At 33.1% G+C, this 25,726-nt stretch overlaps 3 protein-coding genes across 5 annotated transcripts; 1 reads left to right on the forward strand and 2 right to left on the reverse strand.

Moving 5' to 3' along the window:
- The first annotated feature begins 509 nt into the window (after positions 1 to 509).
- Positions 510 to 5,329, forward strand: LOC100267342 (GDSL esterase/lipase CPRD49). The gene is made up of 6 exons (XM_002270871.4): positions 510 to 851; positions 2,442 to 2,519; positions 3,162 to 3,302; positions 3,869 to 3,945; positions 4,034 to 4,183; positions 4,859 to 5,329. Exons 1-6 carry the CDS (start codon positions 525 to 527, stop codon positions 5,070 to 5,072), a joined length of 987 nt encoding a protein of 328 aa, XP_002270907.2. The 5' UTR covers positions 510 to 524; the 3' UTR covers positions 5,073 to 5,329.
- Positions 5,330 to 5,435: 106 nt separating this feature from the next.
- Positions 5,436 to 14,820, reverse strand: LOC100255204 (putative disease resistance protein At1g50180). 3 transcript variants are annotated; one of them, XM_059742040.1, is made up of 4 exons: positions 14,590 to 14,820; positions 13,102 to 14,226; positions 5,954 to 7,776; positions 5,436 to 5,664 (listed from the first exon to the last, which is right to left on the reverse strand). In XM_059742040.1, exons 2-3 carry the CDS (start codon positions 14,144 to 14,146, stop codon positions 6,485 to 6,487), a joined length of 2,337 nt encoding a protein of 778 aa, XP_059598023.1. In that variant the 5' UTR covers positions 14,147 to 14,226; positions 14,590 to 14,820; the 3' UTR covers positions 5,436 to 5,664; positions 5,954 to 6,484. The 3 variants fall into 3 exon arrangements, with proteins under 3 accessions (XP_059598023.1, XP_059598024.1, XP_019080029.1); XM_059742041.1 differs by lacking the exon at positions 5,954 to 7,776 and having other exon boundaries at positions 5,436 to 5,667; XM_019224484.2 differs by having other exon boundaries at positions 13,102 to 14,820.
- Positions 14,580 to 24,376, reverse strand: LOC109121518 (putative disease resistance protein At1g50180). The gene is made up of 5 exons (XM_059741458.1): positions 24,089 to 24,376; positions 23,337 to 23,913; positions 19,651 to 20,358; positions 18,532 to 18,675; positions 14,580 to 14,956 (listed from the first exon to the last, which is right to left on the reverse strand). The coding sequence occupies exons 1-5, from the start codon at positions 24,374 to 24,376 to the stop codon at positions 14,580 to 14,582; spliced, it is 2,094 nt and encodes a 697-aa protein (XP_059597441.1).
- Positions 24,377 to 25,726: the final 1,350 nt, after the last annotated feature.

Raw genomic sequence — 25,726 nt, forward strand, 5'->3', positions numbered from 1 at the left:
CAAATGTTAAATTGCATATCCAAGATAAAATTTTAATGTAGATTATAAAATTATATTTTTAAAATGTGATTTCAAAGTAAATTATAAGAATCATAGTTTCAAATTTGGCTTTAGTTCAAATTAAATAAATTGTGTTTTAAAAATACAATTTTAATCTCATTAGAACAATAAATAAAGAGATAAATAATTAAAAGAGGAGATAATTCCATATTGTAAAGGTAATCCTTCATATGTTTTAATTTGAAAAAAAAGGAAATATATTTATGCAAAAACTTCTAGTAGTCAAAGAACATATCAAGTTTTTTCTAAAATTTCATTTTAACTTTTAAAAAATAAATTCTCAAAAAATTATTTTAAATTTTGAATTTATGAAAAGTGTTCTTAAACATACCATAATTTCTTATTTTTGAAATAGAGAAATGAAAAAAAAAAGCCATTTAATTTGTATAATTAAGAAGACACCTACCATAGAAAATTCAGACCCCCGGCTGGAAGGGCAAAGGCGCCATAATTTCCTTGTAAGCATGCAAATTTTCAAAAAATTTAGCCAGTTGTCAAGTTTTTACAGCGAGTACGTATCTTTTCTGTACCCGCATGCAACTACAGTGAAGAAAGCAGATAAATGCACCATCAACCACTCTCTGCTTCATTCCCACTCGGTCAGTTCTCACGCATCTCACAAGTTCGTCTCTTCCGGTGGAAAAACTGCCGGCGGTGAAGGTGACGGCGCCGGCGCCGAGATGGTTGGACCACAGAGGCCTCAGTTCGTTCTCTTTGGATCGTCCATTGTGCAACTCAGCTACGCCAATGGCGGTTGGGGTGCCATACTCTCTGATGTCTACGCTCGTAAAGTACTCCCTCTCGCTCTCTTCTTTCACATTCTAAATGCATCGTTTTGAGTTCATCGCTAGTTTTCGATTTTCTTGTTGATTTTTTTGCTTTTTCTCCTACTTCGAGAATCGAGTGATGGGACATTTGTTTAGGGTTCATTACTTCAACGAAATCTTGCAGTTCTCCATTGTGATTCAATAAATTTGATGAGTATTACTAGCATATGATAGTTATGATATCAACGTGTGTATGAATCATAATTCAACGTGAACCTGTTTTTCTTAATTGAACTTCAAAGTTCTTGAATCGTTCCATACATTAGGGATTTGCAGGCATTACTAATCAAATTCCTATTTGAATCCGCGTGATGAAGTTCTTGAATCATTCATCATTGTATTTTAACATTCCTAAATTATTCTTAGATGCTTGAAATTTCTGAGTAACGCCAAATAAAAACTTATGCTTCTTATTTTTTTTTTTAGTATGAAACTTGTGCTTCGTACTTTTACAAAACACAGGATGGTTCAAGAAAATATCTTGAAATAATTTTTTTCAGGACTGTGAGTGGGAACTTTGAGAAAGAAGAGGGAAAAAAGAAATTTAAATCACATGGAAGTACCACTTTAAGCCGTGTTTGGCAACTGTCTTCAATTGATAATAGTTTTCTGCTCTCCAACACAAAAAAATAGGAAAACATGTTTGACTATCAGAAAGCTGTTTTTCTGTTTTTTCTTTCTAAGAACATAAAACACGGTGTGTTTTTAAAGAATATGCTTTAGTTGTTTTTAATTGTTTTCTGAGAGCATTAGATATAAAAATTATTTAAAAAAAAATTAAAATAGCTTAAAAACATTTCAACTTCTTAAATAGACTTTTATAAAACATTTAAAAACAATTTTAAAAAACTATTCTTAAAAATTATTTTTTAGAATTGTTTTTGAAAACAATTATCAAACAAGGTCTTAATTTTCACCACCTTACGTTAGTAGTTTAGTTCTTAGCCTTGCTAATTCTAAGGACTGAAAACATGAAAAACTTGTAAATCATTGCTAAAATGTGAAGTGGCTCTTAAAACATTGAAGTGGCCTGAAAATTCTTGAGTGGATCTATAGGATGCTTGGTTGTTTGGAGCGTTACGTTCTATGCTTGAAAGCTTATCTCATTCAATCTATTTTGCTTTGGTCTATGTTTTATTTGAATGAAAGTTGCTGGGGCATTTCATGATTTCATCGAATATGGGGGGTCTTGTGAGTGTGGCTTTGACTCTCTTTCCTTTTTGGGTTTTTGGTTTCATCTGTATGCTTCTTGTGTGCTAGGGATGATTGGCACTTATCAATAATATCTCTATTTGCTTTAGGAAGAAAAACGATGGCACTACTAATATTAAACTCTAGTTATCTTCTACAGATCCGGTTAAGTTGTTTCTAATTACTCCTTCAATCTAATATGAGTTAGTTCAACCATAATGGAGGCTTCCATGCCACGTATATGATGCTCTCTCCATCTCTGTTTATCAATATGTTGTTCTCCCAAATTTCTTGTTTATACAAGTGTTGTGCATTCTTCTGTGAAACTCGTGCAATTTTATGTTCTATTGTGCTTCATTCTAGGCAGACATAGTGTTGAGAGGATATTATGGTTGGAACTCCCGGCGAGCTGTCGAGGTCCTTCATCAAGTTTTTCCAAAGGTATTATCTATTTGCTGTAAATATGTTCTGTCTTGAAGTAATTGCGTAGCCATGTTTTCAAAACTCAGAATGTTACCTGGTATGCACTTAGTTGGTGTTGGTCATTAATGATTTGATGTTTGGATGTGGGACCAATAAAACAGACCCGAACAGATGCAAAAGGCTACAGAAAATAGTAGGAAAATTTTCTAATACTCCAATGAGTACAGCATCTTATTTTCTGTGCACTTGTTTATCCTTAGTCACTGTTGGACCTTTTATGCGATTCCCTTATCATAATATGGATGATGAGAATTTTTTTAGAAAAATAATTATGTGCATAAATATGGGTGTTTATGTTGGCATCATTCTTTACCAAGGCTGTGTTTTGCATTTTTGGTTGTGATTTCCGGCCATATGGAATTCCCTGAGCAGTGGAACTTAGTTTTAGTTGGTAAGTGATTTTTGTGGTTAATGGTGGCTTATCTGGATAACTTGAAAAATGGTAGTTACATTTTTCAATACTTGGTATTGAGAAATAAGTTTGTTTTAGAGTTGATTGCCAAGTGGTTGAATATAGCTTTCTTTATTTTTGCTTTAACATATTTTCTTTACGAAGTTATCTTTTGATGCCAATATTGTTGTTTTTATTTCTAATTTCAGGATGCTGCCACACAACCTTCTTTAGTGATAGTCTATTTTGGTGGTAATGATTCAATGGGGCCTCATTCATCTGGCCTAGGCCCTCATGTACCACTTCCAGAATATATTGAGCACATGAGAAGCATTGCAGCTCATCTCCAGGTGCCTTTTTCACTTGCATTGTTACCTTGCTAAATGCAAAAGGCTGCTGTATTTTAGATGGTTTTTCTCTTGGAAGGGCCCTTATGTGTAGGGTGAGCTTGGGGGCTGGGGGGAGTTGTTTTCTCTACAATAATAACCTATTAGATACACAGACCATTTATCACACATTCTGCGTCCCCTTTTTTCTCCACCCCCATTGAGTGTATCATTGCCCTATTGGGGATGCTGGAAATTGCATAAGATGAATTGATTCGGTTTCTATTTTTCATATAAATGGAGTTTCATTTGTAGACCAATATTGCCAAAATAAGGTTTATGTTGAGATCAATTCCTGAACTCCAGAAATGTTCTTTTTTTCCCTATTATTATTATTATTATTATTATTTATGGTTTCAACTGTCTAAGAAAAATGATAATTTTGTGGTTTCTGAATGTCTAATGCTGTTAAATGGTTGAAATCATTCAACTCTGCCATACTATATGCATATAGCTAGTGGACCCTTGGCATTTCCTCTTCTCCGATAACAGTATTTGATACTCATTCTAACACAACGTTTGAAATTCAGAGCCTTTCAGATACCACACGTGTCATTTTTCTCAGTTGTCCTCCTGTCAATGAGGCAAAAGTTCGAGCAGGCGTGAGGTTCTCTGATGCATATCCTGGATGTCTTGTTTTCTTGGTTTCTATTACAAGATTTCAATTCTAAACCTGGTGTTTTATCTTAAACCAGTGGAATATTTAGTGAGCTAGTACGAACAAATGAGTTATGCAGACAGTATTCAGAAGCTTGTATAGAACTGTGCCAGGAGGTGGGTGTGAAGGTTGTTGATCTTTGGACTGCATTTCAGAAAAGAGATGATTGGTTAAATGCTTGCTTCACGTAAGTTTTCTTACATTCTCTCCATATATTAAAATTTTCTGACAGATTCCGTCGATAGCACATTTTATAGACGCATACATCCATATCATAGGTCCCCTCACAACTTTGTGCCTTCTTCTTTGCCAATGACTTTCATGCAGCAGTGGTATCTTCTATATTCTACTGGACACAATGATTTGTCTGTGAAGATGAATGAATGAGATGTTTGCCTATTATTTTCTTGTTTATCTAAGATATGCATGTCTAGAACAACTTTGAATATTCAGTTTTCAGTTTGACCTGGCCATCTATATATACTATGGTAGTGTTATCATGTCTGGGTTACTACTGGCTACTGATATGTGATATTTTGGGTGCAAGCTCATTTCTCAATGGATGTTAGTTAAATTGTGACAGTTAAATCGTTCTAGAGATTCTGTTCTTGAATGTACTGCAGAGATATCTTCCACTCCCCAGTTTCTGGACGAGAGGTTTTTGTTCCACTTTGTTGGGTAAAATTGGCGTCCTTAGGAGAGCTAAATATTGAAGATGGAAATACAACATTCATAATGAGTTGCATTGTTTTTGGTAGTAGTGAAGTCTTCAATTATTACATTAAAATTTTAGCAATTATTGCATCGACAAGTTCATAATTGAGGAAATTGAGTTTTTTTTTTTTTTTTTTGACTTTTCCAGAGATGGGGTTCACTTATCTGCTGAGGGAAGCAAGATAGTTGTGGAGGAGATACTGAAGGTGTTGAAGGGAGCTGAATGGGAGCCAAGTCTACACTGGAAGTCCATGCTCACTGAATTTGGGGATGACTCCCCATATGATCTTGTGGCTTTTGATGGAAAGACGACCTTGAATCCCTCGGATTGGACTTTCCACAGGGAGATTCAATGGGACTAAGCTACCAGGCCATCTTTTGCCTATGTTTCCTACATGGGAATACTCCCCCAAAACTAAAAAACAAAACCACTATATATCTTCATTGCCCGGGACATGCAAAAGAGTAAAAAAAAAAAGGGAAAATAGAACAGAACTGGAGATTGACAGATGATGAAGAAGTATATTTATATATTTTATAGTGCTATTGCTTCTTGGAAGTGCCTAAACATGTGTCATTAAAGTAGTGGTTACGAGTTTGCATTTCATAATTCGTTCCAGGATATAGGTGCAGTTCAATTGTTTAATTTACTGTTTAGTGGTTGGCAGCTCCCCACTCTTGCGCTATACTATGAAGATGATGTTAGAAAAACAATCCCAGATGGATTCAGTAATAAACAAGCCAACGCACCAATTAAAAAGAAACAAACAAAAATATTGTTTTCAGATCATAATAAGTCTAATATCATGTAGTAGCGCACTTAATCTACTTGATAAGACGGTAACAGTAACAATTGCCATTTACCATCACTTCTCCATAATCCATACGCGTTGGCCGGAATCTGTGACCCAAGTTTTTCTTCAGGGGTTTCTGCTTCTCCTTAGGAAGATTCATCTTCTAAAACATGGAATCATGGTTAGAAGCACTTCTAAAATTATCTGTTAATAAAAGAATATTGAAATAGAAGGGCTGTTGAAATAAATAGCAGGTTGAAGAGAAGCAATTTTGAATAAACAAACAAATGAATGAATAATAATATGACATGAAGGAATTTTTGGACAGAATGAAAATCTGTAGTCATTCAGTTGGTGGATAAAAATGGAGTGATTGTCAAATTTTTTTTTTTTTTTTTGTGTTTGTATATGTGGAAGGAGAAAAGAAAGAGTAGAAATGAATGACTTACCAACAATTAATAAGATGGAGGGCACGTGTCGGACTTTATAGAAATCATCCCCTTCTATTCCATTTATCACTTGAAGCCTCTGTATGAATTCTTTGGGCATATTAAAAATTTCCAATATTTGAAGCGTAGTGATATATCTCAGCCCTTCAGGAACCATTGCCAATGACGTGCACCTCTGAATTGATAAGTGCTTTAGACTAGGCATTGCACTTTTATCCACCCACAACAATTTTATGGCATAGTCAAAGGAGAGCCCCAGAAATGTGAGTCGAGGGAACCCATTTGCAGAGAAAACAATTTCCTCCCCTAAGTAAAAATTAGACCATAAGCACAGGGCTGTCAAGTTAAGAAGCCTCTCCAGAATTGGTATCGGATCCTGTCTTAGGTAAGACCCGCACAAGGTTAACTTGGTGAGGTTCGGAGGCAAGTGATGGTGCCCAGGGAGTTTGCTTATTTCTCCTCCTAGGAAAAGCTTATAAAGATGTTGACATATTGATAATTGCCTCAGATCTGTTTCTTCCATGGTGGCCCTTACTTTATCCAAATACAAGGACTCAAGGTTGTTTGAAATGGGACAGGAGGGTTTGAGGAGATTATCACCAACTCTTTAAAGCTTTTGGCATTTCTTATCTGCAATTTTCGAAGCTTGGTCAACTGGGCCAAATCTTGTACCTCCCAATGTTCTCCATCAAAGTTTTTTAGTGTCTCCAAGTTGCTTAGCTTGCCCAATTGCACCTTGCTATCATCAACCTTAAGATACATAGGAAGGTAGAGATGCCTTAGACATTTCATCCTACCTATCACTTTATTTAATCCAAAACAATTTATCGGTTGATCAGCGTCGGCGGCACTATAAAACCGCAAATCCAATGTTTGGATACAACCTAAATTTCTTATAAAGGATGGGAAGCTTGGCAGAGAAGCACTTTTTAAACTTAAGTACTTCAAGTGTATGAGGTTGCCTAATGCCTCTGGTATATTTTCTTCCAATAGAAGTTCCTCAAGACTTAACACTCTTAATAATTTGAAGTTCTTCCAGTCGGTATTTCTCAGCACCTTGGGGATTATCGATGAATATTGTGTATCGAATGTTAGAAGAGACCGAAGGTATGTACCGTTTTGTGGGATCAAATTGACATAGATATTAGCACCTTCATCTCCATTTTCAGAGAGTAGTCTAGCCTCTTCAATACTCTCTGAAGGACGGCGTCGATCGAGAAATATGGCACGTCTTCGGACTTTATTTGAAGTGCGTGTTGTTGGCATGGAAGATGAAAATGTCTCCATCTGTTGAAGATTGACAATCTCAAGAAAATTTTCTTCCTCTGCTTTTGACAAGCATAAATCTCGCATAAGGTCATGCAATCGGCAAGTTTGGACTCTTCCGTTTGAATCCCTTCTTCCTACTTGAACCATACACCTTCCAATTAGCTCATCTAGATACCCTTCTGCAACATCCTCCGATGTTTCTTCTCCCACTCGTGATACAATCCCTTCAGCCACCCACATTCGTACCAAAGCTTTTTTATGTATTTCGTGGTCCTCAGGGAAATGGCCCAAATAGAGGAAACATGACTTTAATTGGTATGGCAAATCTTGGTAGCTTAGAGCCAACACATTCGACACACCACTACCTTGTTGCTCGCATTTGTCTTTACCGCTTCTCAAGTATGATTTAGTATGTTTATGAATCCTTTCCCATTCATAGGTGTGGTGTTTTGTAGCCAGAAGTCCTCCAAGCACAACAACAGCAAGCGGCAAACCACCACAATATTTAGCCATTTCCTTTCCCAATAACTCCCTGTTGTTAATAGTGGTAGGATCTAGAAAATCATATGAAATTGATTAAGAACATTATGAAAAGCATTCAAACAAGGGTAATGCAATTCATCATAACAATCCCATGTAGCATAAAGAAGTAACCAATTTAAAAGACTTTCTTTGTGTTGCTCTTTCTTAACAACATATACTTGTTCAACAATCTTTTAAATAGTTTTTTTTTGTCAAATTACACTGTTTTAATAGATAAATTATAAAATTACTCATCAATTACTCACAAAATTAAAGCTGGAAAAAAATTTAAAGTCCTGCCATGGACGTGGGCAACAAAACCTATGAGCTCAAATTGGTCCCATGTTTTAATTTGCAACCCTAGTTTCAATTTATTATTAGGCCAAAGTTTGGTTAAACTCATATTTTGATGATAACAAAATAAGGATTGAATTTAATGTTTTCTGATTTAATGAATCAGATAAGAAGATTTCCTTAGAACCATCATGTAGAAGATATATGGAGCAAAAGAGAATATCTAGAAGGTTTACCAAGCTTATTTTTAGGTTACTTTTATGTAAGATTGTGCCTGCATTGAATTAAAAATGCATATTATTATTATTATTATTATTATTAAAGCACCTAACACTTCAAAACTCATCCAATTGAACCCAAATGGGTCTTTACCCTAAGCCTTAAACCTTAGACCTAAACTTAAACCTAAATTATCTTTTCAAAATTGGATGATGAATTTTTTTAAATGAAAATTACCTTTTATTAGTGTTATTTATGGTTTAAAAAGTTTTCAAAATGTTAACAGGTTAATTTTGTTAAGTTTCCTAAAAAAATTTACACTGCGGATGCAAAAAGTTTCAAAAATTATGGAACTTGCTTTTTTTTTTTTTCAATTTTTTTTTGAAATAAATATAATAGGCTAAAAATTATAGACATAGATATAATAGCATCTCCTAATGTGAATAGATCAAAGATACATTGCCACTCCAAGAAATTACCTATGAAGGCACCAACCAAGTAAAAGAATTTCATATAAACATCTTTGTGAATAATTATGATTTTTTTTCAATGAAAATTTTTGATCCATTGATGAGATGTGTACTAAGTTTATGAAGATTATAAATGAACTTTATGCTTTGAGAAAGACTTGTTAGGATATAGTATTTAAAAAGTTGACATGATGTAATAAACATGTAGATTTTTATTATTTATTTAATAAAGTTTCAGATGGGCGAACCACTAGGGCAAGCTTCATCCTTGTTATATTTACTGCACCAAATATATATAGAATAAAACTCATTATATAAAGATAATATTAAAAATAATATTTTAATGAAAAAATTAATTATAATTATTTTATAATTAAATGAAAAAATTTCAGTTAATTGATTACCAAAAATGTAAAAATTATCATGATAATTTTCTTTATAATGTTTTTAATATCATTAATATATTAATTAAATATTAAAAATTATACATATATCATAATTTATTTTGTATCATTTAATATAATTGAATTAAATGGATTATACTTTTAATATTAAATGCATTCTTAAATTAGACATATTATAATCAAATATCACAATATTATTATATAATAATATTTGATACAATTTAATAATAAATATACACTTATGAAATTTATATTTTTTATCGATGCATACAAGATTATTATGAAATATGATAAATTATATCATACATATATCAATTTCTTGAACAAAACAACTTTAAAATACTTATTATACTTCTAATTTCATTTTTAAGAGTATTTTCTTACATTTTTACAAGTTTTGATCAATTTTTAGTCCACCGATATTTTTTGTTAAATTATCCACCAATATTTTGTGTCAAACTATCCACTGATATATCTTCGATATATTTATAAAATCGAAGTACTGATATATTTGTAATTACTGATATTTTTATCATTGACTATCATGCACCACCTTTTATTTGGAAGGGTAACTAATTTTGGCTATCGGGATGAATTTCTACTGTGCCTGCATTGGTGTATATGATTATACATTAGATAGAACCTAATGTGAGTCATGACTTAAGACTATTAAGTACATGACTTTACCAAGTTGCTTAATTAGGTTGTTTCTCAACCTTGAGGGAATATTAAGCTTAAGCTAAAGTTAGCAATGACTTTGAATACGAGTGAGATCGTAAACTAATCATATATTTCCTATGGATTGGGTCAGTGTTGATGGAAATTGATAGTAATAGGTATTCTTAATAGAAGCACCAAGATATCTTAGGGGATTGAGACAGAGTGTGTCCATGGGTGATCCTAAAGAGGTATGTTCATGAAAACTATGACCATAGTAGTTCTTTAAGTGGAACTTGACATTAGCTTGTGGAGAGTTAAGACATGTCAATTGAACGCACAATAGGATGATCTATAACTCAAGAACGTAAAGATAGTCTTGAAAGATTGATAGCTTTCATTTTATTAGATTATAAATATTAGTTCATGGGGAGACTAAATGCAATGGATAAAGAGGTCATAGACATGAGCACATAGTGTATTGTTATTATTTACATAAGATATTGGAGTTCAGTTGATTTTCTATAGTGGGATATTGAATCAAATTCAAAATTGGATTATGAGAGAGCCGATACTCCTATGGGTCCCAATGGTCTTCGCTTTGAGCTTATATGCCTTGTTGTGATAGGTTATGAATGTTGGATTGATTCTAAGTTCACTTTTATGTATAAAAGTGTTTTGTTAATTACATAAGATTGCACAAAGGTAAGTGAACAATGTCTCTGGATTGGATTAATTGATTAATTAGTAAGTCATATTGGGTTGATTAAGCAATTATGATCCATTCTGAGGTAGATTAAGTGACTCAAACTTTTAATGGGATTAAGTCACTTAAGCTTAGTGGGAAACTTTATAAATAACCCATTAGGGGTTAGGGTTTCTATAACTTTTTCTAAAGAGTCATTTTCCACCTTCAGAAAGAAAGAGAAAGAGTCATAGCCTCCACTTTATTTTCCATTGCCATTAGAAGTGTGTCAAGATTATGGTTCGAGTCATCAGGTGGAAGACTCTGGGTTTACAAGATTTCCTACAACTTCGTTCTTTATTTTTATGGTGTGGAATCGATTTGGGAACATTCAAATCTAAGGTATGTCTTTTGTTAGCACTTTTTGAATCTGTTTTAAGTTTAAAAATGCAATTTTTTCCTTATGCATAAGATTTAGACAAGCCTGGGATAGTTAAGTATGTCCCTAACCTGATCTAAGCTTGAAAAATGAAGAGGTCTATGTTTTTCCCATCAAGACCTACATGGAAGTAGAGAAAATATTTTTTTTTAGGTATTTACCAAAGAAGTGCGAAGCTAAGGTGACCGTCATCTAAGAAGTTAAAGATATCACCACACTACTTGATCTTGAAGAACTCATTGGGTTACTTATGACTCATGAGATACACATGAACAAGCATCAAAGAGTTAAAAGAATAAATATGATATTTCTTTAAAAAAATTGACAATTGATGATGACGAGGAGTGAAGTGAAGATGAAAACTTTGATTTCATTTCAAAGAATAAGTTTATGAAGTTTATCAAAACTGAGAAGATTAAGGGAGGAAGACTTTATCCAAAGAAGGATAAAATGATTTTTGCAAAAGAAAATGTAGTTTTGAAAAAAATAAAACTGCATGCCTCATATCCTTTCTTGAAATTTTTTCCAATGAATAAGAGATTTTCAATATGATTGAGTAAACCGAAAATGTATTTTTGATGAGAAGGGATAAGGTTACTAACCTCATAAAAATGAAAAGTATTGTAAAAATAATTTTGTGAAAGAGACTTCAAGAAGTAATTTGAGTACCATTTGTAATTTTTATGGGAGAGGAAGTTATATTAATGGTAATTGTCCTTTAATGTCACATCTAGTTCTAAGTGATGTTGAATTCCAAAGGAGAAAAATATTGACCTTCTAGGAACCAAAAAAATATGAAAATTAAAAGTTACTTGAATATTACTTGCAAGGATCCAACCAAGAAGAAAGGAAGTTGTGCTTACCTTAGAAACATAGCAAAAACAGGAATCATTGACATTGACAATCTGTTGGTAATGATATCTCTCCTAAATTTAAAATATCATTTTGCAAAGCATAAATCATCTTTGAAAAAAATATTTTTAAAATCATCTTTTGATTTATCATTTGAATGCAAGTGCTTAATATTTTTCAAATCAAAAGAAAAGTTTTTGGAAAAAATTGATTTACTTTGATGATGAAGCAATTCTTTACTTTTGATCTATCAAACCCATTTTGCTAAGAGATTGTAAATGTGATGGTGAGTTAGGTATTGAAGAAGAATATTGATGAAGCTGAGCTTCACAACAAGGAAAAATGGAAAAGGATGCAAAGTCAAATGAAAAAAAAAAAAAAAAAAAAACTCTACATTAAAGGGAGAAAGTGAATAAAGAATCTTCAAAGGATTGAAGATAACACCATTAACAAAGTTAATATAAGAGAGGTAAAAGTTTTTGTTTTTATCTTAGAAATACTTGAATTTTTTTTAGCTATTCTATCCTATTGATTTGAAATTTTTAGGAGGCAAAATAGATAATGTTTTGAATTATGATCATGCATAGAAAAATGTTTAATAATTGCATGAAATGGATAATAATTGCTAGCAAAATTAAGGTTCAAATAAAAAAGAAAGATATAATTTATGAAACCTTAGGAAATATAAAATGCTTATTTGCTCACATGTTTCAATAATCTATCTTATGCATGCTTATGTGTTGCATTATTTTTGTAAATAAAATTGCAAATATTGTCAATTTTCTCATTTCTTTATATTTTTCCAAATCATGTTTTATCTTGCATGCATTTGATCTTAAACCTATGCTAGCAAGTTTATTCAAATTGTAACCTTTTGAGATTGCTCAAGCGTGGGGATTTGCCTAGTAGGAGATAATATTTGAGGACTTCAGTGCTAGACATCTCTTGAAAAGGTTCATTGGAATTGTAAGAGTAGAAGGCTTTGGCTTGAAAAGCCTAAGAATGATGGAACCCTTATTTCAGTTGAAGTTTTATGAAAATGGATGTAAGTAGGGTTACGCTAAACCACTTTAAAATCTTGAGTTTAAAATTTCTCTACCATTTCTTTATTCATTTTATATGCAATTGTTCATTCATCATGTTTTCTACCTATAGCTTAAATAGCTATTATGAAATCATATTTGTAAAAATGGGAAAAAGAGACAAATACCCCATTTATCTCCCTCTTGAGTAAATACCTAGGTTGTTTTATCATAATGACAATCCTATGTCGTAGCTATGAAATCTAATTGGAAAGGAAAATAATAGAAAATGCTTTTGGGTGTGTTGAAAAATACCTCTCCTATCATCTCTGGGGAATGCTTTGGTTCGAAGAAGCTCCCAACTCTTTTCCTCAGATAAAAGCCCTGGTTGGTACAAAAAGCCTTGTAGTGGATCCGCATGTGAAGCCACTGCTTGGATCCGAGTGGTGAGCAGTATTTTGCTACCAGCTTTATGCAGTGGAAAGGCAGGTTTTAGACTCTCCCAGTCTCCTATTTTCCACATATCATCCAGAATCACAAGACATTTCTTCTCCTCTTGGATTTTATACGCGCTCTCGAATAGCTCCTCATCCCTCATGTTGCGGATTTTCGTTTTGTGCTCTTCATTAGCAGAAGTGAGTTGGATCAATATTCCTTGTACAACATCTCTGACGTTGAAGTATTGAGATATGGAACTCCAAGCAACATGGTCAAAATGACGCCTAACTTGAGCATGATGATAAACCTTCTTGGCAAGAGTGGTCTTTCCCAGACCGCCCATACCGTATATGGAAACAACCGACCCTCCCTTGTCTGGTTTCATCAACTGTTCCAGCAAAATCTCCATGCTATCCTCCACCCCAACCGTATCTTCATCGACATCGTGGGAGTAAGTCTGCCTAGGCAATTGTTGGCTCTTGGTTCTGAAACCAGAGCCTTCTCCTTCTGCTATGCTCCTCAAGTTATATTGTGAATTTTCAGTCAGAAGGGAGATTCTGCTTTTTATGGCGTCAATCTCTGTCCCAACCTCATGGAATGCTTTAAATTCTGATAAGAAGCAAGCATACCTCTTGAGATTGTGTTGGAGGCCGCTTCTCTTGCTCCTCAGCGCAGCCTTGGAGGCAAAAGTCTCTATGATGTCCTCGGTGTCATAAGCAGCCTCTCTGATTTCTGCAACCCAATTGCGAATAACCTCATTTTCATATTGTCTTGCATCTGCATCTCTCAGAAAGCATCGCATCATCCTTAGCTCAGCTTGAATTTCAGTAACTTTGTCGCTCACCCCATGTAAGTAACTCGCCTCTTGAACCAACAGGTCACCTAGCCTTTCCACAGCAAAGGACACAACAGCCTCCGCCATTTGTTTGCTGTTACTTGTTCCTCCAAAGGAGAAATGTTCAAAAGATGATCGCCTCCGCAATCTCTTCTACACCTCCATGACTGTAAAAATGTAAATCACCCTATTTAATTGTATTTTTACATAATTTAGAAAAAAAATTGCATTTGTATCCTTTGTAGTTTCTGAAATTAAAATGCACACTTTGTTGAGCCTTCAACACCACCCTTCTCCATAAAGTCAAGGTACTTGCAAGGTCAGGTTGACTCGGGTGAATCGTCCGAGTTACCAGAATTTCTTAGTTGAACTCATAAATCAATTTTTTCTCTTCCAAATCACAAGAAAAGAACACCAAATAGCAATCAAAATTGAGAAATTTCTGAAAATCAGTGATTCTCTTCAAAAGGAAAAGTTTTTCAGAAGGAGAAAACGACCCGATGATGTCCTTGAAAATTTTTCAGTCCAACCTGTGATTGTCTTTGAGAACACAACGGATGGACTGCAGCACCTTGGTGTCAGCGGCGTGACTGTGGTGACTGCTGAGAAGCATCGGATCCCTCCTTCCTCCATTGCCCATAATTCTAATTACATGCGTAGTAGCACACTCAATGATGACAAGCAATAGAAAGTAAAAGTAGAATAGAAGGCTGTCTCCAATAATACACTCTCTTTGAACATGGGAGTCTACCACACTCCAATCAAACACATAAAGAAGCAAGAAAAGGCCACCAAGTGGGGTCTGCAATTTGCACCAACCCTCAATAATGTCAGCACAGGAGCCACCTAGTGCTCTTCGTTTCATATTTGCTTTTGCAAGTGGGCTGATCATGAAATCTGAATGATCCAAAATATCAAGATTAGAATTTGGACTTTAAAATATTATCCTAATTCTCAATTGGTTTCTACTCTTCTACTCGAGGCATCTCTTTAGAATTAGGACATTTTTCAAATGCTCCCTCCGATAGGAAAGGGAAAAGAAAGGTGTAACATCTCAGGGGCTAATAGAATATCATGGAACACAGCCCATTTTGGTAATTTCTTTGGGTGGGCATTCATTGCAAGCTATTTATTAGAGAGTATATAAAGTTTAGGAAGTCTCTAAATTCAAAATTTAGAATTTGATTTAGAGTTTATTTACTAGTGATTTTAAGAAGCACTTCTAATATTTTTAGCACTTAAATTTTTTTATCTTGAGTGTTAGAGGAGTTAGAAATACTTTTTAAAATCATTATCAAACATGCTCTTAGTATAAGTAATTAACATTGTATTTGTGTATATTTTTTATTTATTTATATTTTTAAAAACAAGTAGTAGGAACTCTTAAACAAATTATAGAGATTGATTTTTAAAAAATAATGATTTTTAAAATGGTTTAAAAAATTGAAGTATTTAAAAACTTTTTTATTAGGTCACATTTAAAAAATTTGATAAAATTTTTTAATAACATAAAGTAGGTCTCTAATTTTTGTTTAAGGTTCCTAGATTTTATATAGGAAATGCTACTGGCATGTTTGGTGATGCTTCCTTACACTTGTTTTCTAAAAAATATTTTTTAATTTAAAAAACAAAAAAAATAGTATTTTTAGTAATTTCTAAGAATGAGGATATTTAGCAAGTTGTTTTTTGAAAATATTTTTCAAGATTTTTTTTTTTGTTTGGATAAGTTTTTTTGAAAAATAATTTTTTCTTTGATTTTGTAAAAACGTTGTATTTAATGTTAATTAACTTTATTCAAGTTTTATTAAAAATGAAAATAATTTTGGAATTACAAATAAATTAAAAAATAAATATTTTTTTAGTAAAATATGAATAGGAATATTATGATAAAATCATAAATAGTTTTTTTATTTAAAAATACTATTTTAGTATATGTTATAAAAATATGAATATTAACATCTTTATAAAATGATACTTTTTTTTTGTTATTATTAAAAATGAATAATAATATTTAAAAATAATTCTTAACAATTTTTTATTTTAAATGAATGTAAAAAAAAATAAAGTTTAACTTTTTTAACATATAAATGAGTCAAAATTTTTATTACATGCAAACATTTAGTATTTAATTAGAATATTCTAGAATATTTTGATTTAATGTGCAATTAATTGAATCAATTTTTTGAGTGCTAAATTATTTTAAAAATTATTAAACTTATTAATAAATTTATCATTTGATTTGAAGTTCATTTCTATAATGAGAAAATTCATAAAAATAAATTATGTGCAAAAAAAAAAACTAATAGAGTCATTGTATACCGATTTTTACTCATAAATTTATGATATTAATTGAGTCACTATTTGAGTTTCAAATTATTTTAAAAAATTATTAGACTCGTTGATAAACTAAATGTATTAAGTTTTACTTAATTTGGAATTTATTTGTCTTGTGAAAAAAATGAGAAAAATATGATTTTATATAGAAGAAAAATAATAGAATCATTCTATATCAATTTTTATCTATGAATTTTTTGTACTAATTGGGTTACCATTTGAGTTTGAAGTTATTTTTAAACATTGCTAAACTTCTTAATGAATCCAACGCTTTTGTTTCCATTAGTATGCCTCCTCCATGTATACAAGGGAATCGAGATGATTGAAACTTATTAATAAAATCTCTATTGGGGGAAAAAAAAAGAGATAGCACTACTACTAATATGTTTTGTGAAAGAGTGAAAATTGTATGCGTCATAATTGAGAGAAGAAGGGAACCTTTTTGTCATTGTAACCCTTCTATCTCTATTAAATTAGTGGATTCTTCAATATTAGTGCACTCCATGGATGTAGGGATTATATTGTTCATTGTATCATATCAAAATCTTGTCTTCTTTCTTTATTTCTACTGGTGTGTGTGGTATAGTTAACAAGTTCAACCATAATCACAGCTACCATGTCACGTATATGTTGCTCTCTCAATAAATGTTTATCTATGTGTTGTTCTGCCAAAGTTCTTGTTTATACTAGAACAAGGCTGTGTTTTTTTTAGAAAAATAATTATGTGCATAAATATGGGTGTTATGTTGGCATCATTCTTTACCAAGGCTCTGTCTTTCACTTTTGGTTGTAATTTCTCACCATATGGAATTCCTCGAGTTTTAGTTGGCTAGTGATTTTCGTGGTTAATGGTGGCTTATCTGGATAACTTGAAAAAAGTTGAGTGTTTTTTTTTTTTTGCTTTTCCAGAGTTGGGGTTCACTTATCTGCTGAGGGAAGCAAGATAGTTGTGGAGGAGATACTGAAGGTGCTGAAGGGAGCTGAATGGGAGCCAAGTCTACAGGGCGATTCAATGGGACTAAGTGACCAAGTCATCTTTTGCCTATGTTTCCTACATGGGAATACTCCCCCAAAACTAAAACAAAACCAATATATGTCTTCATTGCCCGGGACATGCAGACGAGTAAAAAAAAAAAAAGAAGGAAAATAGGACAAAACTTGACATTACTAGATGAAGAAGTATATTTATATATTTTATGGTGGTATTGCTTATTGGAAGTGCCTAAACATATGTGCAATTAAACTAGTGGTTACAAGTTTGCATTTCATAATTCATTCCAGGATATAGTGGAGGCAGCTCCCCACTCTTGTGCTACACTATGAAGATGATGTTAGAAAAATGGCGGTTTCCCCTTTTCCTTTTTCTGGATCAGTATATGGAAGCGCAAACTGTCAAAAAGAAAAAACCAAAGAAACGAGGGGGAATTTATTGAAATATCCTTTTTTTTTCCACACAATATGACCACGAATGCACGATCACAACCATCAGAAAAACAATCCCAGATGGATTCTGTCATAAAGAAGCCAACGCACCAATTAAAAAGAAACAAACAAAAATATTGTGTTCAGAGCATAATAAGTCTAATATCATGTAGTAGCACACTTAATATACTTGATAAGACAGTTACGGAGCCACATCCAGGATGTATGACATGCATGATTCAGTGAAATGTGGAAGAGTCCGCCATTATTCCAACTAGGCTGCTTGCTAACAAGTAACAATTGCCATTTACCATCACTTCTCCATAATCCATACGCGTTGGCCGGAATCTGTAACCCAGGTTTTTCTTCAGGGGTTTCTGCTTCTCCTTAGGGAGATTTATTTTCTAAAACAAGGAATCATAGTTAGAAGCACTTCTAAAATTATCTGTTCATAAAAGAATATTGAAATAGAAGACCTTGTTGAAATAAATAGCAGGTTTGAAGAGAGAAGTAATTTTGAATAAACAAACAAATGGTTGAATAACAATATGACATGAAGGAATTTTTGGACAGAATGAAAATCTGTAGTCATACAGTTGGTGGATAAAAATGGAGTGATTGTCAATATTTTATTTTTTTATTTTTTATTTATTTTTTATTTTTATGTGTATGTATATGTGGAAGGAGAAAAGAAAGAGTAGAAATGAATGACTTACCAACAATTAATGAGACGGAGGGCACGTGCCGGACTTTGTAGAAATCGTCCCCTTCTAGTCCATTTATCACTTGAAGCCTCTGTATGAATTCTTTGGGCATATACGAAATATCCAATATCTGAAGCGTAGTGATGTATCTTAGCCCTTCAGGAACCATTTCCAATGATGAGCACATCCTAATCCCTAAAAACTTTAGACTACGCATTGCACTTTTCTCCACTAATAACCTTCTTAGAGAGAAGGTATGGGAGAGCGACAGATATTTGAGTCGAGGGAACCCATTTGTAGAGAAAACCATTTCCTCCCCTAAGTAAAAATTAGACCATAAGGACAGGGTTGTCAAGTTAAGAAGCCTCTCCAGAATTGGTATCGGATCCTGTCTTAGGTGAGACTCCCACAAGGTTAACTTGGTGAGGTTCGGAGGCAAGTGATGGTGCCCAGGGAGTTTGCTTATTTCTCCTCCTAGGAAAAGCTTATAAAGATGTTGACATATCGATAATTGCCTCAGATCTGTTTCTTCCATGGTGGCCCTTACTTTATTTAAATACAAGGACTCAAGGTTGTTTGAAATGGGACAGGAGGGTTTGAGGATTATCACCAACTCTTTAAAGCTTTTGGCATTTCTTATCTTCAATTTTCGAAGCTTGGTCAACTGGGCCAAATCTTGTACCTCCCAATGTTCTCCATAAAAGTTTTTTAGTGTCTCCAAGTTGCTTAGGTTGTCCCATTGCACCTTGCTATCATCAACCTCAAGATACATAGGAAGGTAGAGATGCCTTAGCCATTTCATCCTACCTATCACTTTATTTATTCCAAAACGATTTATCGGTTGACCAGCGTCGGCGGCACTATAAAACCTCAAATCCAATGTTTGGATACAACCTAAATTTCTTATAGAGGATGGGAAGCTTGGCAAAGAAGCACGTTTTGAACTTAAGTACTTCAAGTGTACGAGGTTGCCTAATGCCTCTGGTATATTATTATTTTCCTTGAATGGAAGTCTCTCAAGACTTAACACTCTTAATAATTTGAAGTTCTTCCAGTCAGTATTTCTCAGCACCTTGGGGATTATCGATGAATATTGTGCATGGAATGTTAGAAGAGACCGAAGGTATGTACCGTTTTGTGGGATCAAATTGACATAGCTATTAGCACCTTCATCTCCATTTACAGAGAGTAGTCTAGCCTCTTCAACACTTTCTAAAGGACTGCATCGATCCAGAAATATGGCACGTCTTCGGACTTTATTTGAAGTGCGTGTTGTTGGCATGGAAGATGAAAATGTTTCCATCTGTTGAAGATTGACAATCTCAAGAAAATTTTCTTCCTCTGCTTTTGACAAGCATAAATCTCGCATAAGGTCATGCAATCGGCAAGTTTGGACTCTTCCGTTTGAACCCCTTCTTCCTACTTGAATCATACACCTTCCAATTAGCTCATCTAGATACCCTTCTGCAACATCCTCCGGCGTTTCTTCTTCCACTCGTGACACAATCCCTTCAGCCACCCACATTCGTATTAAAGCTTTTGTATGTATTTCTTGGTCCTCAGGGAAATGGCCTAAATAGAGGAAACATGATTTTAACTGGTATGGCAAATCTTGGTAGCTTAGAGCCAACACATCTGCCACTCCACTACCTTGTTGCTCGTATTTGCCTTTACCTTTTCTCAAGTACGATTTAGTATGTTTATGAACCCTCTCCCATTCATAGGTATGATGTTTTGTAGCCAGAAGTCCTCCAAGCACAACAACAGCCAGTGGCAAACCTCCACAATCTTTAGCCATTTCCTTTCCCAATAACTCCCAGTTGTTAATAGTGGTAGGATCTAGAAAATCATAAGAAATTGATTAAGAATATTATGACAAGCATTAATTCTAATGAGGGTAACGTAATTTAGCATAAAAATCCCATGTAGCATAAAAAGTAACCAATCTACGAGACTTTGTTTATGTTGTTCTTTCTTATACAAAATTTACTAGTTCAACAATCTTCTAAATAGTTTTTTTTTTTTTATAAAAAAATTGCACTGTTTTAATAGATAAATTATAAAATCGCTCATCCATATCTCACAAAAAGCTGAAAAAAATTCAAAGTCCTACCATGGACATGGGCAACAAAACCTATGAGCTCAAATTGGTCCCATATTTTAATTTGCAACCATAGTTTCAATTTATAACCCTAGTTTTAATTTATTATTAGATCAAGGTTTAGTTAAACTCATGTTTTAATGATAATAAAATAAGAATTTGTTTTAATATTTTCTAATTAATTTAGTGAATTACACAAGAAGATTTCCTTAGAATCATCACGTCGAAGATAAACTTTCTTTATATTCTCTTTTGCTCCATATATCTTTGACATGATGATTATAAGGAACTCTTTATAATGTCCTAGAAATACAATAGCATCTCCCAATGTGAATTGGCTAAAGATATATTACTACTCCTGGAAATTACCTATGAAGACACCAACCAAGTAAAATTATTTAAAATAAGCATGTTTGTGAATAATTATGATTTGTTTTCAATTAAAAATTTTGAATTCATTGGTGAGATGTTTACAAAGTTTTGGAGATTATAAATAAACTTCATGTTTTTGAGAAGACCTACACTAAAGTGGAGAAAGTCAAAGATTTTGAGATCCTTACCAAAGAAGTGTGAAAATAAGATGAACGTGATCCAAGAAGTTAAATATCTCACCTTCTTTGCGAAAATAAGATGACGGTCGACTAAGAAGTTAAAAGATCTCACCACACTACCTATTTGAAGAACTTATTGGGTTACTTATGACTCATGAGATACCCATGAATAAGTATTAAAGAGTTGAAGAAAAGAAGAAATATGATATTGCATTTAAAGCTTTAAAAATTGATGATAAAGAGGAGGAAAATGAAGATGAAAACTTTGATATTATTTCAAAGAAGTTTATGAAATATATCAAATTGGAGAAGATCAAAGGAGGAAGATTTTATCGAAAGAAGGACAAAATGATTGTTTCAAAAGAAAATGAAGTTTTGAAAAAAAAAAAAATTATGACTCATATATTTTCTTGAAAATTTTTTCCAATGAATAAGAGATTTTCATCTTGATTTAGTAAACTGAAGATGTATTTTGGATGAGAAGGGATAAGGTTACAACCTCATAAAAATGAAAAGTATTATAAAAATTATTTTGTGAAAAAGGCTTCAAGATATAATCTAAGTACCATTTGTAGTTTTTATGGGAGAGGTAGTTATATTAGTGATAATTGTCCTTTAATGTCATATCTAGTTTTAAATCATGTTGAATTCCAAGGGAGAAAAATGATAACCGTTTAGGAACCATAACAAAGAAAATGAGTATTAAAGGTTACTTGAATTTGATTTGTAGGGATCCAATCAAGAAGAAAGGAAGATATGTTTACCTTGAAAACAATGTAAAAAGAGGGATCATTGACATTGATAATTTGTTGGTAATGGTATCTTTCTTAAATTTAAAATCCTTTAATTTGAAATATCATTTTGCAAAGCATAAATCATCTTTAAAATTTTTTTTTTTTAAATCATCTCTTACTTTTTCATTTGAATGCAAGTGCCTAACATTTTTCAAATCAAAAGAAAAGTTCTTGGAGAAACTTGATTTACTTTGATGATGTAGCAATTCTTTGTTTTTGATGCATCAAACCACCCTTTTTGCCGAGAGATTGTAAAAATGATGATGAGTTAGGGAATGAAGAAGAATATTCATGAAGCTTAGCTTCTCAACAAGGTAGTGTAGAGGAGGATGCAAAGTCAAATGAAAAATAAAAACAACTTCACATTAAAGAGATAAAGCAAATAAAGAATTTTTAAAGGATTGAAGATAACAACACTTATTATCAAAGGACGAAATTAATACAAGAGGGGTAAAAATTTTTGTTCTTATCTTAGAAATACTTGATTTTTTTATTTATTTTTGCTATTCCATCCTATTGATTTGAAATTTTCATGAGGCAAAATAGATAATGTTTTGAATTATGATCTTGCATATATATAAAAATGTTTAATAATTTCATAAAATGACTTATAATCTTGCATAAGGTTGGGATAAAAAAAAGATATAATTAATGAAACCTTAGGAAATACAAAATGCTCATGTACTTGCATGTTTCAATAATCTATCTTATGCATGCTTATGTGCTGCATTTTATTTTTTTGAACGAAATTGCATATGTTGCCAATTTTCTCATTTCCTTTATGTTTTTCCAATTCATGTTTTATCTTGTATCAATTTGATTTTAAACTTGTACTAGCAAGTTTATTCAAATTGTAACCTTATAAGGTTGCTCAAGTGTAGGGATTACATGAGGGGATTTGCCAAGTATGGATAATATTTGTGGAGTTCAGTGTTAAACATCTCTTGAAAAGATTCATTGGAATTGTAATTTAATTGCAAGCATTAGAAGGCTTTGGCTTGAAAAGCTTAAGAATAATGGATCGTTTGTTTCATTTGGAGGTTGATGAAAATGGATGTAAGGAGGGTTATGTTGAACCATTATAAAATCTAGTTTAAAATTTCTCGACTAGTTATCTTTTTATTTTTATATGCAATTATTCATTTATAATGTTTTCTATGTCTTGCTTGAATAGCCATTTGCATTCATTTAAAATTGTATTTGTAAAAACCGGAAAAAGATACTAATACCCAATTCATCTTCCTCTTGAGTGAGGTTGGTTTAGCATAAACCTAACATTTACTTCTTTTCGTGACAGTCTTGTGTTGTAGCTATGAAATCTAATGGGAAAGGAAAGTAATAGAAAATGCTTTTGGATGTGTTGAAAAGTACCTCTCCCATCATCTTTGGGGAATGCTTTGGTTCGAAGAAGCTCCCAACTCTTCTCCTCAGATAAAAGCTCTGGTTGGTACAAAAAACCTTGTGGATCCGCATGTGAAGCCACTGCTTGCATCCGAGTGGTGAGCAGTATTTTGCTACCCGCCTTATGCAGTGGAAAGGCGGGTTTTAGACTCTCCCAGTCTCCTATTTTCCACATATCATCCAGAATCACAAGACATTTCTTCTCCTCTTGAATTTTATACACGCTCTCGAATAGCTCCTCATCTCTCATGTTGCGGATTTTCGCTTTGTGCCCTTCATCAGCAGAAGTGAGTTGGATCAATATTCCTTGTACAGCTTCTCTGACATTGAAGTATTGAGATATGGAACTCCAAGCAGCATGGTCAAAATGACGCCTAACATGAACATGATGATAAACCTTCTTGGCAAGAGTGGTCTTTCCCAGACCCCCCATGCCGCATATGGAAACAACCGAGCATCTCTTGTCTGGTTTCATCAACTGTTCCAGCAAAATCTCCATGCTGTCCTCCAACCCAACCGTATCTTCATCGACATCGTGGGAGTAAGTCTGTCTAGGCAATCGTTGGGTCTCATTTCTGAAACCAGAGCCTTCTCCTTCTGCTATGCTCCTTATGTTATAGCTTTGTAAACTTGCAGTCAGATGGGAGATTCTACTTTTTATGGCATCAATCGCTGTCCCAACCTCATGCAGTGCTTTAAATTCTGATAAGAAGCAAGCATACCTCTTGAGGATGTTTTGAAGACCGCCTCTCCTCCTCCTGGCAAGCTTCAAGGCAAAAGTCTACAGTGTCTTCGGCATCATAAGCAGCCTCTCTGATTTCTGCAACCCAATTGCGAATGACCTCATCTTCATATTGTCTTGCATCAGCATCTCTCAGAAAGCATCGCATCATCCCTAGCTCAGCTTGAATTTCAGTAACTTTGTCGCCCACCCCATGTAAGAAACGTGCCTCTTCGATTAACAGGCCACCTAGCCTTTCCACGGCAAAGGAAACAGTAGCCTCGGCCATTTTTCCTCTTTTGCCTTTCACAGAAACCTGTTTTGGGTCTTGGTTTGAATTGATGGTAAGTTTAGAGGCATTCTTTCGGGTTTTTGAATGTTATGGACGGAAGAATCACTTTTGTTTACAATCACTCCATACACATATTAGATTCTTATTAATTATTCATGTTCATACAGCTTGTTTTTAATTAATGAAATTCAACTTGCAATTGCTCTTATCTTTTTGGCACCTGTTGTTGTCATTACTCCAAATATGACATGGATTGATTTTAATTATTCTAATTCAACTCGCTCCCATTAAGTCCAAACACATATTAGATCTAATATTTATTATTGTATTGTGAAAAATATAAAAAAAATCAAATATAATTAAAATTAATTAAAAATTTATGTAATTTTAAATTATTTCATATTTATATTAAAGGATTAAAATAAATTAAATAAATTTAAATTATCATATAAAAATAATTTATTAATTTTAACTCTAATTTTTATTATTTTTTTCCTCTCTATTTTATTTTCGCTCAAATATTTGGCAACCGGACATCACCTGAAGGGTCGTCCATTTTCTCACGGTTTGGGGTTTTATTAGTTGGGCATGATGGAAGATGGAAATCTGGATGTCAATTTTTTGGTTAGAGATCACTTCTACACCTCTTACTTGACTTTCACATAATTTACGCAAAATTTCATTTACACCCTCATGCCCTCAGGTTTGTGACAAAATACAGTAACACCTTCGTAGTTTTCGAAATTGGACTCCACTCCGCGCAATTAAGGCCTCGTCTATTTTATGACGGCACCGGCATTTTTAGAAAATACCAACAATGCTCCACTTTCCATGTGAGCTGGTCAGCTGTACTCACCTAATCTTGTTTAATTAATTCCAATTAGCCTTATAATAAAATAAAAACAAATCAGATGCGAAACAAAAATCATTTTCTAATTAAATTTTTATTAAGTAGGATAATACTTGAGAACATCATATTATTACATATTAAAATCACTATATAATATTAATATAAAAAATTTAATTCCTAATTAATCGTAGTTAAACTTTTTATCAAGTAAATCAAATCCAATTAAACTCAATGTGTCCTAACTAAAAATTAAGAAATTTCTGAAAATCAGTGATTCTCTTCAGAAGGAAAAGTTTTTCAGATGGAGAAAACGACCCAATGATGTCCTTAAAAAGTTTTTCAGTCCTTAAAAAGCTTTTCAGTCCAACCTGTGATTGTCTTTGAGAACACAACGGATGGACTGCAGCGCCTTGGTGTCAGCGGCGTGACTGTGGTGACTGCTGAGAAGCATCGGATCCCTCGTTCCTCCATTGCCCATAATTCTAGTTACATGCATA

The sequence above is a fragment of the Vitis vinifera genome, chromosome 13 (genome assembly GCF_030704535.1).
Source record: "Vitis vinifera cultivar Pinot Noir 40024 chromosome 13, ASM3070453v1".
Taxonomy (NCBI): domain Eukaryota; kingdom Viridiplantae; phylum Streptophyta; class Magnoliopsida; order Vitales; family Vitaceae; genus Vitis; species Vitis vinifera.

Coding starts and splice junctions, on each gene's coding strand:
- LOC100267342 (XM_002270871.4), top strand. CDS start 525: ATGCAAATTTTCAAAAAATTTAGCCAGTTGTCAAGTTTTTACAGCGAG. Junction 2,520..3,161: donor TTCATCAAGTTTTTCCAAAG/GTATTATCTATT, acceptor TTCTAATTTCAG/GATGCTGCCACACAACCTTC. Junction 4,184..4,858: donor TGGTTAAATGCTTGCTTCAC/GTAAGTTTTCTT, acceptor TGACTTTTCCAG/AGATGGGGTTCACTTATCTG.
- LOC100255204 (XM_059742040.1), bottom strand. CDS start 14,146: ATGGCGGAGGCTGTTGTGTCCTTTGCTGTGGAAAGGCTAGGTGACCTG. Junction 7,777..13,101: donor CCCCAGAGATGATAGGAGAG/GTATTTTTCAAC, acceptor ATGATTTTCTAG/ATCCTACCACTATTAACAAC.
- LOC109121518 (XM_059741458.1), bottom strand. CDS start 24,376: ATGGCCGAGGCTACTGTTTCCTTTGCCGTGGAAAGGCTAGGTGGCCTG. Junction 18,676..19,650: donor CAATTTGATCCCACAAAACG/GTACATACCTTC, acceptor TGGTTCCTGAAG/GGCTAAGATACATCACTACG. Junction 14,957..18,531: donor CTCCGTCTCATTAATTGTTG/GTAAGTCATTCA, acceptor TGGATCATTCAG/ATTTCATGATCAGCCCACTT.